A 12,687-nucleotide genomic window follows, 5' to 3' on the forward strand; every position below is an offset into this window, starting at 1 on the left:
CCGCCCCCTGCTCACCTGGCGCGGGGGGTGCGGCGGGGTCCCCGCGGCCCCGGCCCGAGGCTGCGCTCCGTGCGCCGCGCCTCGCCCTGCGGCCCCCCTCGGGCCGCGGTGGTGCGCTCCGGGCCCCGGCCCCCGCCCCGGCCCCGGCCCCGGCCCCGGCCCCTGCGCGAGCACCGCGGCGGCCCGGGGATGGGGGCCGGGAGGCGGGGAGGCGGGGAGGCGCGCAGCTCGCGGGCCCCGGGCAGTCGGGGCTCTAGGGCCTCGGGACGAGCCCGGCCCCTCGCCCCATCGCCCCGCGCCGGGTCTCCAAGCCGCCTTCACAGCAGCCCGCTAGAGACTTTGGGTTGGGTTGGGTTGGGTTGGGTTGGGTTGGGTTGGGTTGGGTTGGAGTGGGTGGGGTTGGGGTAGGTTGGGGTGGGTTGGGTTGGGTTGGAGTGGGTGGGGTTGGGGTAGGTTGGGGTGGGTTGGGTTGGGTTGGAGTGGGTGGGGTTGGGGTAGGTTGGGGTGGGTTGGGTTGGGTTGGAGTGGGTTGGTTGGGGTAGGTTGGGGTGGGTTGGGTTGGGTTAAGTTGGGGTGGGTGGGTTAGGTGGGTTGGAGTGGGTTGGTTGGGGTGGGTTGGGTTAAGTTGGGGCGGGTGGGTTAGGTGGGTTGGGGTGGGTTGGGTGGGTTGGGTTAGGTCGGGTTGCATTGGGTTGGGCGGGTTGGGTGGTTTGGGTTAGGTCGGGTTGGGTTGGGTTTTACGAGCTGGAAGAGGGACGGGAGGGTGCACGTCCTCCGGTGATGATCTCCTCCCCCGTGTCCCCTGGGGAACTCCAGGGGACCACACCTCACCTGCTGCCGACAGTGCGCCCGCGGGCAGGTACCCGATGCGTCAGAAAAGCAGCTTTGCCAAATCATCGGGGCACGGCCTCAGCGAAGGGACTACCTTACTCTGATTTCCTTTTGAAAGTTTCTCTTATTTTCCAACGTGATTTTCTGAGTCGCTGCAGCCAATGGAAACAGGGCTGGTGTGAGCGTCCTCCACCGGGTGCTTCGGAGGGGGCAGCGCGGGGGCCCCAGGGCACCTGGGAACGCGAACCTCTGCCAAGTGCCGAGCCCGACCCTGGGTGGCAGGGACCAAGGCCCTCGCCTTCAAGGACCCCGCGGCAGCAAGGAAGCGAGCGCCCTGAAAGGCGAACTCTACCGTATAGGCTCAGTGTGGCTTTGGGGAACTCGGGTTAGCTCCCGTAACAATTCCTTCATCTCCCAGTGTACTAGGAATGGTACTGATGTTGGAAGTCCGTTTTAATGAGTTTTGGGATAATGTATGCAAAGTACCTGACACCGTAGGTGGCCCTAGTAGTCATTCAACAAACGGCTTATTTAATGCACTTTTCATTTGTGCAGGTTAGGAGCCTGGTTTCTAATTTTAAGGAGACGCTCATCTATGAACTGCCTGGTGTTTTATAGAACTTTTTTTTTTTCTTTCTTCTCCTGGCTCTTTGCCCCCCAGAAACATACAGGGGCCAATCCAACGGTTAAGTGCTCCAGCAGATCTCTCTTCTCCCCACATCAATTTTCTCCCTTTACTGGATCATCTCCATCAACATTAAAATCATGTTATTTGTCCCATCTTAAAAACAAAGAACTCCCTCTTGAATCCACTTCCCCCACCAGCCACTTGCTCTTTTTTTTTCTTTTCTTTTTTTTTTTTTCTGCTTGGCTACAGGCCTTTAAAGACTTGTTAAAAAAAAAAAAAAAAAAAAACAAAGCTGTCTCCTGGTTCTTCTGTCCTCCCATTTACTCTAGTCAGGCTTTTGCTTTTGCTTCCACCATGTCTCTGGAACTCTTCTTATCCAGATCAAACTCCTAAATCAAAAGGTTTTTCAGTCTTTACCTCACTTTGAACTATCAACAGCATTTAACAGCTCATCATTTTCTCCTCCTGGAAACGATTTTATTTGACTTCCACAAAACCATATTTTCGTAGTTGTGTTCCTAACCCATCCGCTGCTCCTTGTCAGTCTCTTTTGCTGGTCCCTTCTCCTCTCCCAACCTCTGAGCAGTGGACTTTGGTTCTCTTGTCTGTCCACACTCACTCCCTTGGTGATCTCATCATGTTTCATGGCACTAACTACCACCTACGTGGTGATGACTCCCAAATCTTACCTCCAGCTGGGCCATTTCCCCTGCAGGCTTCAGGCAACTGCCCTTTGGATGCCTACCTGGCTCCTCCCACTTAACATTTCCAACCTTGAAATCCTGAGAGTCTTCCCTCCGTCCCCCAACCACTTTGTCCCAACTGAAGTCTGACTCATATCAGGCCTAAAACTTTGGTGTCATCCTTGACTTTTCTATTTCTCTTGCATTTCAAATCCAATCCATCAGGAAGTCCTTTTAGCTCTGCTTTCAAAATAAGTCCAAAATTCAACTACTTACCACCTGCACTGTTAATCAACACCCAAGTCTAATCCACCAGCATCTCTTCACTCTGATTACCCTTGTCCTGTTTCTACTTTTGCCCGCCAATGGGCCCTTCTCAACACAGCAGCCAGAGCAATCCGTTTAAACATTAAGGCAGCTCATCACACTCCTCTCCTCAAAATCCTACAGTGGTCCCCTGCTCAATCAGAACAGAAGCCAAAGTCCATAGAATAACCCAGAAGGATAATACATGATCTGCCATTCTCTGACCTCAGCTCGTCCTTCCCTCCCCACACGCACTTAGCTCCTGCCACAGTGGCCTCCTCAATATTGCTGAACTGGATTCCTGGACAGGCATGCTTCCCTCTCAGGATCTTTATGCTAGCTGGCGTCTCTGCCTGGATTCGTCCTCTCCCCCAAGTATCATGCTCCCTCACTTTTCAAGACCCTGCTTGAATGTCACCATGTTCCTCAGGCCTGCCCTGACAACTCTATTTAAAATTAAACATGCTTCATACCACTTAGCTTTCTTTATTATTTTATTGACAGAGTTTTTACCTTCTATGATATTATAAAATGTACTTTTAAAATTATATGTATTGTCTTACTCTCCTTGCTAGCATGTGAATTTTAAATTCTGTGCAGGCAGGGACTTTTGTCTTTTCTCGCCAGTGATATATCCCGATGCCCCTGGAATGATGGCTGGCAAGTAGTATGAATGATAGCTCTGACCCAGAGTGCTGTAGCTGCAAACATTTCCCTGCCCAGAACAATGCCACTTGACCAGACAGACATTTCAGAGAAAGTTGTTCTCCCCCAAAGGGTCTGAAGAGTATGTCTCCCAACACAGCACACCTAGAATGACACAGCACCCCTAGAATGACCGTGATTAAGTTAACAACATGCATATCTGCGAAACTATAGCTGACATTCATTCAGACCAATAATTGCTGTATATACCAAGCACTCTTCCAAATACATTAAAGTGTTAGTTTAATCCTATAGCAGCCCTACCAGGTAAGTACTATTATTACTAACAACCCCATGAGGTAAGTACTATTATTACTCCCATTTTATGACTGAAAAAATGAGGCACAGAGGAGTTAATGGTTACTCAGCTAATAACTTGTTAGAATCAGAATTTTAACACAGGCAGGATGGTTTCAGAGTCCATGCTCTTAAATACTCCCCTCCACCTTTTCTTTAAAGTAGGAATGATATTATCAGGGGAAGTTTCTGTATAAAGATTAACTCATAATCACAGGACAAAAAAAAAAAAAAAAAAAACAGATCCTCATTGGCCTCCTGTCACTGCCTTGTTTTATTTGTTGACATTTTGGTCTCTTTTAGTATACAGCCAAGCTCCTTAACGGCTAGAGGGATCATTTTATTCATATTTCTATGAACCATACTCCAAGGCTGGATACTTAATACTCACTCGGAAGGGGCTCAAAGGGGATTCGTTCAATGTGACTTTTTAAAGTAACTAAAGCTAGCAAGGCTTCTCACTCCTGCTGCATTGTTGTGGTTTTCCATAGCTTGCATAATGCCACAGGGGCCTGGAGATGAAGAGGTCCACCCGGAGGTGCAAAGCTTAAACTAAATGTTAAATGCAGACCCCAGGCATCTTCAAATGTGAAGGCACTCAAAATGTAACACCTGTTATTATGTAATAATTATTATTCACAGAATTTCCTTTAGTTATGATGATATTTTTAAAAATAGAAAGAAAAAAAAAAGAAATGAGCTCTTCCCTTTTCCTTTTTCCATTTCCTAGGTTCTTTACAACAAAGTTCTTTATTTAATCCCAGACCAGAACCACACCTCACTCTCTCTGCCATTTCCTCTTGTCCACTAAGATGTTGTGTTGTAAACTACCCAGCAGAACTTCTTCCCCCGTCCCCTTCTCTAGGATCTGTAGTGGTTGCAATACCTGATCTTACTTTGCTGTATCCTTCCCTTAGATAGGGAAAGGAGAAATGTTGCACAAAGGGATATTATAAGTTACTTATGGATCATTCCATTTGAAATTACTTTTGCTATGCTACCCTCTCAATAACAAAGACCAATTGGACTTGATTAACCCATGTCCTGAATTGGTTCATCTCTTCCTCTATAGTGATAGCCTAAAACATGTCTGTAGCTATTAACATGGGGCCATCCTCAACCCCAGGCCAACTTGTGGACCAACTATTTGTACTGGTGTTCTTTTTAATAATATGCCAATAGAAAGAATCAAGAAGTTTTTATTTGCAGAGTGCAGTGGAAGGATCACAGATTTTGGAATCAGACAGACCTGGGTTTAAGCCGTGGCTAAGCCTATTTGAATGTGTTATTTACTTCCATTGAGGGACAAATTTCTTTCCTGAAAAATGAGACTAATAACACTCAACTCATATTTTAATCAATGAAAGTGATAAGGCACCATGCTTTCCACAGGAGACAGGTAGCACACAGGGAGCGTTAGAAAATGAGGGCTGCTTCTTCTTTTTAAAAAAAATATAAATGGCCTATATTTAAGGTATACAACACGATGATTTGATGGACATACAGATAGTGCAAGGATTATTTTCTGTACTGTAGATTGCTACATGCAAACTAACAAACATCTTCCCACGTAGTCACCTTGTTTGTGTGGGTGGTAAGAACACCCGAAATCAATCCTTTTATCAACTGTCCAATATTGAGTACGATATTATTAACTGTGGTCATCTGCTGTACATGAGCTCTTTAGACTTATTTATACTTTAACTTCAACCCCCATAAGCTTTGACCAACATCTCCCCATTTCCCCCACCTCCCTGCCCCTGATTATCACTTTTCTGCTCTCTGCTTCTAGGGAATTGACTCTTTTAGATTGCACATATAAGAGAGATCACGCAGTTTTTTCTTTCTGTGCCTGGCGTGATTCACTTAGCATAAAGTCCTCACCAAAAGAGACGTTTCCAACCACACCTGCCTTCTTTTATGGAACTGTTGTCAATGACATCAAGCATTTTGTTTGTACTATCCAATGTAAGTTCGGTTCCACATCATAAACTCATTTTAGAATTTAGTGCTAGGATGAATTTTCTCTGTCTTAAAAAATTGATATTCTTTCATTCCTTAGAAAGGATATTTCATCCATTTTCATAGTGGATTTGCAATCGTTGTTAAGGAGACCTATGTAAACCCATGTTTCCCTTTGTATCCTGGTTGCCAGGAAGAAGCTCAAAGTCATGAAATGATTGTGATATGGAAATAAAGATTTTGCTTCCTACTACTCTTTTTTTTCTTTCACATCTTTGATCTATTTTTATTCGAATAACCTTACTGGATATTTGGATTTCATTCTGTGTTCTCACATATGAAGTATACCTAACACATTAGCTCTTCAAATTAACACCAAAGAATTAACCAAAGTTAAAGTGGAATTTATCCCCGTGCACAGCTTTATGTTCAAACTATTAAGATGGCTTATCTAATTTGGAGAATAATCTAAATATATTTCCAAATGATTAAATTCTGCATCAGATGTTCTCTTGCAGTCAGTCCTGCCCCCAAACTTTCCTGTGAATTTGTATTGGAATCAGGCAGGAAAAGGATGCTGGGAGTGTGTGTGTGTGTGTGTGTGTGTGAGTGTGTGTGTATACTTTAGATTAACCTATGTCAGCAGTGTTTATCAGGCCCACTTTTCTAATCATTCGAAGAGTCTGGATTGGTTGACTTTTCCTGAGGGGCAGACTTGAAGTGTCTTTGTAGCTTCTCTGCCCATCCCAGAAAAAAACAGTACCCCATGAGCACTGCTCCTCCATCCTGCAGGAAGCTCAGCTTATCTCCTACTCCTCTTCCTGTTCCCTTTCATCTGACTTTCACTATCTCTCCAGTTACCTCACTCCTTGATTTCAGATTCCCTCACGATATCCTAGGCTACGACATGTTATAATATGATAAGAGAAGAGATAGTATAATTCTTCTGAGCCACGTTGGACAGGGATTAAGTGTTCGGACTGACATGTCAGATCTAGACAGACCTCACTGCTTTAGAGATTTCTGACAAATCAGAGCAGGGGCCAGGATTCAGAATACGAGGACTGTTAATCCCAAAGGCAAATTTACTAAGCATCTACTGAGTTCCAGTCGACGGGCCTAGATGAGTAGAAGATGGAGCTAAAATAAATCATTTGCTATGTGTCTCTATATAAAGAATTTACTGCTGAGCCTATAAGTGTAACATGGTAATCTACTATAAAACATACGGTAAAAAGGGATACAAATGAGTTCAGAGGAGGGGATATCTTTGCCCAATGAGACAATGGATGTGACCCTCCTATGGAGAAAGGGTCTTCTAGACAAAAGAGATAACGTTAACAAAGCAAAGGGACAGTAAAGCCAAAGTGGATTAGGGAAGTGAAGAGTAACACAGGCTGCCTGAGCTCACGGTACATGGGATGGAGGGGTGAGAGATAATGGGGCGGGGGGGGGGGGGGGGGGGGGGAACTGAGGCCAGATTTGAGGGGAGGGCAGGGGAGGGGAGGGATAAGGCTTTGACTTTTAGATTTCATGTCTAATGCCATTTTAATTAGGTCATTTCCTTGCTCTAAACTTGCACTGGCTCCTCCTTGCTGGACAAATACAGGAAGAGCCGGTGGCTGTGTAGGAAGTAGACGCTGATTATATGGGGCTAGGATGAAAGAGAAAGATGAGCTCCAGCCACACAGTTTGGAAACTCCAATAAAGAAATTGGATTCTATTTCCTAATATGTTAAACAAAGCTGTCAATCCAATCAAGGCTGCTCAGTTGAATATTCATTACAGGCCCAGTTAAGACACTGAATCCCTCCTCCCCACTCCTGACTGCCATTCTTATTCTCATGTTATGATGATTCCATAGTTACAGATCTTAAGATTCTCACGGAAATAAGCACAAAACAGGTACCTTTTGGCTGTTGGGCCAACTGTAGGACTGGAAATTCAATGACTTAATGTTCCAGTGAACTGGTTGTGTCACTAGGAGCTTGGGGCTACTTGCTTGCCCTTTTTTGTAATATTTCACATATGGGCATAATTGCATTGTTTCTCTCAAGGGAATTGTTAAGAGAGCTGACAAAAACACTTGTGTACAGAACCCAACGCTGGCTAGAGACTTAGTGTCAATACTCAGTAAGTTCTACATAGTTGTTTGAAGCATTTATTTTTGAGGTACAGATGGTGATGTTTATGGCTAGTACAGTTCTTCTAGACTCATTTGAATTTCTGGCCATTGTCAAGAACCAAGTTTCTATGAGTTACAATTATGACTAAAGAAATTGAAATTCATTTACTGTTTCTCAAACAGGAACCAAAAAAAACCCCTCTATTTAAAAGAGTTTCTCTTATCATTGAAGAGGTTGATTCCTGAGGTATTGGCCTTGCATTTATAAGGTTGACATAAGAATCTCCTGAATTTTAACATGGGTAGATGAATACATTGTACCTTTAATATTAATATTAAAGTTAGTTTTATAAAGGCTTCTCAACCCAACAAGGTACAAGGGAAAAGTTGCATACACTGAAATGAATTTGCTAGTCAAGAAGGCAAATATGGATACTTTTAAAGGGGATATTTCTTTCCCCCTATCCTAAGCCTGCTGGTAGAGCAGTAGCTGTCTCTCTGTTTACTCTACAAAAAAAGCCCAGATAAAGTCTGGGGATCCCCAATAGCAGCAATGCTGGTGGGAAGAAATCACTTAAGAACTCTCCATTTCTCTGGTCTGTTAGCATTGATGGGCAATGCAATCAAGACAAGCCCTAATGTGGTTTATTGTTTTCCTATTACACAAGCTAGTTTTGTCCCTCATCCCATCTGGCTCCTGAAGTTCATCAAAGTGACTATCCGGGTGGAAAATTCTTTACACAGTCAATTTTAAAGGAGCCATATGGATGGAGAGTAACATTACCCCTAATAAATAACTCACTGATAATTAGTTCTCAAAAGAAAGTTTTATCTCTCTTGGGCTATTAGCATTTCATGTTAAATTCTCTAGGACTTTGTGAATAGTTGAATGCTTTGATCCTATTGGAAATATCAACCCCTTGTTTTCCATTCCAGCTGTCACCATCCTTAGTACAAGAAAGAGGAGGGTTGAGGTTGCACAGGAAGGAAGGTGGTGATCACATACTGTACACCTTAACAGGGAGTCCCTTGGGCAGAGGAGATCCAACATGCCCAAATCATCATGCCCTTATCCCATGTACATCCCTCAACCCTCCTTCTTTGTTATCATAATTAAATATAAATCATCCCCTTATAGTCAGTCATTCAAACCCCTAGTTTGGAAAATTTCCCCAACCCCTATTACCAATCTACTGCTAAACCTTATCATCTTTAACTCTTAAATATCTGTCGGTAGTACTCTTTTCTCAACCCCCTTTGCCTTCATTGATCACCTGGTATTCTTAACCTCACCCCTAGAGAAGGTCAGGAGCAATTCCAGGGCTCAGGGGAGATATAGTTTCATTATCCCTGGATCTAGGAGCACGGAAGTCTTGTGGTTGGCAAGACTCACCCAAGGTAATAGGAGGTGGAAGAGTCTAAAGGGAAAGCTAAGATCCACATTTTGGAAAGAGAGAAAGCATCAAAACCCATGTGTCTTGGTGGAAGAGGGGATGAGGTTATAGGGCTGTTGCTGAGTGATTACTCAGTATTTAAACTTTACACTTATGACAAGAATGTGATGGCCCAGTGGACACCAGTAGGCAGCTTGGAATTGTAAACTTGCAAATCAAGCCTCTGGTCTCAACAAAACTAATTAAAATTCATAAATATTTTATTTGTCTTTTTCTTTTCTCGCATCTCCACTAAAATCTCAGCTTTGAGTCAGGGACTCTTCTATGCGTGTCACCATTATATGCCCAGTGCTTCCCACAGTACTTTAAGCATGAGAGACACCATAAAATATTTGTTGAATAACCACATGAATTGGTCTTGAATACTGAAAATCTAATCTCATCACTTCAATGCTTAAGAATTCTTTAGTGATCAAGACTTTAGATAAAATAAATCCAGAATCTTCAGTTTAGCATTAAGCAAATAAACAAAAAAATAAATCATTTGCTTAGTTCAGGTTAGTTTCCCAGTGAGTAACTTACCATTTCCTCCCTCTCTCCCTGCAAGGAGGGCCAGTTTCAATCACAATACACTACTTATGGCTTTTTGCACGTATCGTATTCATTAATCTCTTTCTTAATAAGAACAGCAGTTCAGAAAACATACTTTCCAGAAAACTTATCCCAATCTTATCCCTGGCCTTGGTAAAGTAAGAAGACAGTGATGGTGAATTTTGTGCCAACTTAGTTAGGTTATGGTGCCCAGTTGTTTGGTCAAACAAGAGTCTAGATGTTGCTATGAAGATTTTTTTTTTACATATAATTAACATTTAAATAAGTAGACTTTGAGTAAAGCAAATTGCCCTCTGAATGTGATTAGGTTTCATCCAATAGAAGAGAATTTAAGAGTAAAGATTGAGGTTTCCCAAAGAAGAAATTCTCCCTGAGGCTACAACACAGAAACACTGCCTAAATTTCCAGCCTGTGGCCAGCCCTACAGACTTCAGACTTGCTAGGCTTCCCAACCACAGCGGACAATTCTGTAAAATCAATCAATCCATCAATCTCTCTCTCTTCCCTCACTCCATATATGTGTGTATATATGTAGAGAGAGATTATGTGGAGAACCTATACTGATACAGAGGCTTTCTATTTTAACTTCTATATCTTGAACTTAGCAGAATGAGTCAATTAAAATTTAAATCTAGCATGAAATCACTCTCCCTTAATAGAAGAGGGCTTTGCAGTGCAGAGATAGTCAGCTCATGGTGGGGAAATACTAGTGAGGTTAACTGACACCCCGTCCCCAACATATCTCTGAACAGCCTCTCCCATGCCCACTGTGACTTGATCATCTGAGGGATAATAAAAAATATTAAGGAAAATATGCATTTTATGAGTCCATTCTTTCTGTTTTGAATGCAGAGGGAATACATTACAGATTTCAACTCGCACTGCAAGCCCTGTGGATTGGAAATGGCTGGGGGTCCTCTGCCCTCCTGGAAGGAGGTAGCAAAATCAGCTGTTCTTCTAGAGTGCCCAAAAAATGGAATGCCTTTCCCTGTGCATCCCATCTCATCCCTTTTTTGTGTGGCCTTTAATTTTTGAATGACTGCTGAGTCACTGAAAAAGACCTCTCCACACCAGTTGCTTTGGCCTGCTTGTCATTCAATCTCTGGTCTAAACAAACCTCAACCTGTCCTCAGTGAGGTAAGTAAGCACATGACTGGAGCTCTAGACAAGGATTGTTGGCCTCCGGCTATTTTTCTGGTGCTTACTGGACTTCTTGCATTTACGCTGGAAAATGCCAGATCATTCCCAGCAGGTATGGCAGACAGTAGGCACTGGTACATATTTACTGAAAATCTCCACCAGTGAAATGCACACCGAGAGTTCTTACCGACATGCACCTCGTCAGCTCCCTCTTGCTTGGCCTCCTCCCTCTGAGTATTGTCCTCCTCCATCAGGGTCTTCTGCTGAATCTCAAAGGAGAAACTGGGATGGATGCCAGCCTGTACTCAGTGAGAAAAGAAAAGTACCATGACTGGGAAGCCAAGGCGACCTCTGAAAACCAAAGGTCAGCAGAGCTAACATCTGGGGAATGCTAACTGCTATTGAATTTGGAAAACATACATCCTGGATCATTTATAATCCCCCTGCTGACTATCCTTTAGAATGACAAATTTAAACCCCATCACCACCAACCACCACCAACAAAAGCTCACTTTTGGGTAGAATTGTTACAGACTTAAAAAAACAGATGTCAACAAGAGTATGGTCAATACTTAGAAGAATCAATTTTCAGCATAGTTGTTTCAGCTTGGATTTTGTTGTCACTTATTTTCTATGTTTTGTCCCATGTTTTGCGAGACATTCTGTTAGGTACTTTGTCTTTATTATTTCTTTTTTTTTTTTTGTCTTTATTATTTCTATTAATTTTTACAACATCTCATATTATAGAAAAAAAAAACCCACAATATCTTTGTTCTTAAGAGTTCCTCAAGGAGGGATGCCTGTGGAGCTCAGTCAGTTAAGCGACTGCTTTCGGTTCAGATCATGACCTCAGGGTCCTGGGATTGAGCTCCACCTCAGGCTTCCTGCTCAGTGGGGAGCCTGGTTCTCCCTTTCCCTCTGACCGCCCCTCCCCCACCCAACTTGTGCTTTCTGTCTCAAATAAATAAATAAAAATCTTAAAAAAAAAAAAAAGGAGTTCCCCAAGGAGCTCCTGACTTTAAGTCGGGCCTTTCTTTAGCTCTCAAATGAGTCTAATGTTCTCTGCAGACTCAGAGGTGCCCTACAATGCCAAATATTTCTCATCCAATTTTCACAGTGACTCTAAGACTAGGTATTTTCATTCCCATTTCACAGATGAGAGATGGAAAGCTCCGGAAGAACAAGAGAGTTATAAAAAATCACATAACCAATAACGCATATTACCTTGTAAGGTTAACAACCCTTATCTACCATTCAGATGCTGAAAGAGTAACAGGTTTTGCTTTAATTGTTCTTGGTATGTTAAGGAGGATGGGTTTTAATGGTGACAGAACTAGAGGCAGAAAGATCGTTTAGAGGTCTATACGATATTTCTAGGTAGAGATATTAAGAAACCAAAATAGGGTATTTGTTTAAGACAATAAGGTTCAGACTGTAATATACATATAGATATAGAAATAGGCATAGGCCTAGAGATAGATACAGATATCTTACCAGCACAAGATAACTTAAGAAAATTTGTTGGTACTGGAATGTGGGTACAGGGAGAGTCTGGTGTGATTTTGGTAGATGATGGTGCCATTATCTAAGAATGGAAATAAAGTAAGTGGAGCAGAGGTAGAGTGAGGGAGGGAATTCAATCTTAGATGTGTTGATTTGGAATATGTCAGTAGGGCATCCAAGTAAAGTGCAGGGTAGAGACTATGGCTAGTGTTGGAAATTTGGAGGGTCAGATCATGAGAAGTTTTGCTTTTTCTAAAATGGGAGGGAGTAAGCTAAGTTGGTTTATATGCTGAGAGAAGATAGAGAGGGCAATGGTAAAGATCTAGAAGAGAGGGAGATGAAGTGATGGAGCAAAGTTGTGGGAGAGAGTGAGGACTGAGTTAAGAACCCAGTTTGAGGGTTGGCCTTGACTAGAAGAAGTGGTCCTCCTTTCAGTAGAGCACATAAAGGACGATGCCCACATGGCTCAATGACTATGGCAGGAAGCAATAAGAGTCAAGG

General features: G+C 43.1%; 1 protein-coding gene across 17 annotated transcripts in view; it reads right to left on the reverse strand.

Moving 5' to 3' along the window:
• Positions 1 to 12,687, reverse strand: part of PHLDB2 (pleckstrin homology like domain family B member 2) — a 217,737-nt gene that overhangs the window by 104,451 nt on the left and 100,599 nt on the right. For 16 of the 17 annotated variants that reach the window (XM_077883718.1, XM_077883715.1, XM_077883712.1 and 13 more), the window contains exon 2: positions 10,871 to 10,982. In XM_077883718.1, coding sequence (XP_077739844.1) covers positions 10,871 to 10,934 — 64 coding nt within the window. In that variant the 5' untranslated portion in view covers positions 10,935 to 10,982. Of the gene's footprint in view, positions 1 to 831; positions 977 to 10,870; positions 10,983 to 12,687 lie in introns of those variants that run through there. The other variant, XM_077883717.1, reaches the window with a different exon arrangement.

The sequence above is a fragment of the Canis aureus genome, chromosome 35 (assembly GCF_053574225.1).
Source record: "Canis aureus isolate CA01 chromosome 35, VMU_Caureus_v.1.0, whole genome shotgun sequence".
NCBI lineage: Eukaryota > Metazoa > Chordata > Mammalia > Carnivora > Canidae > Canis > Canis aureus.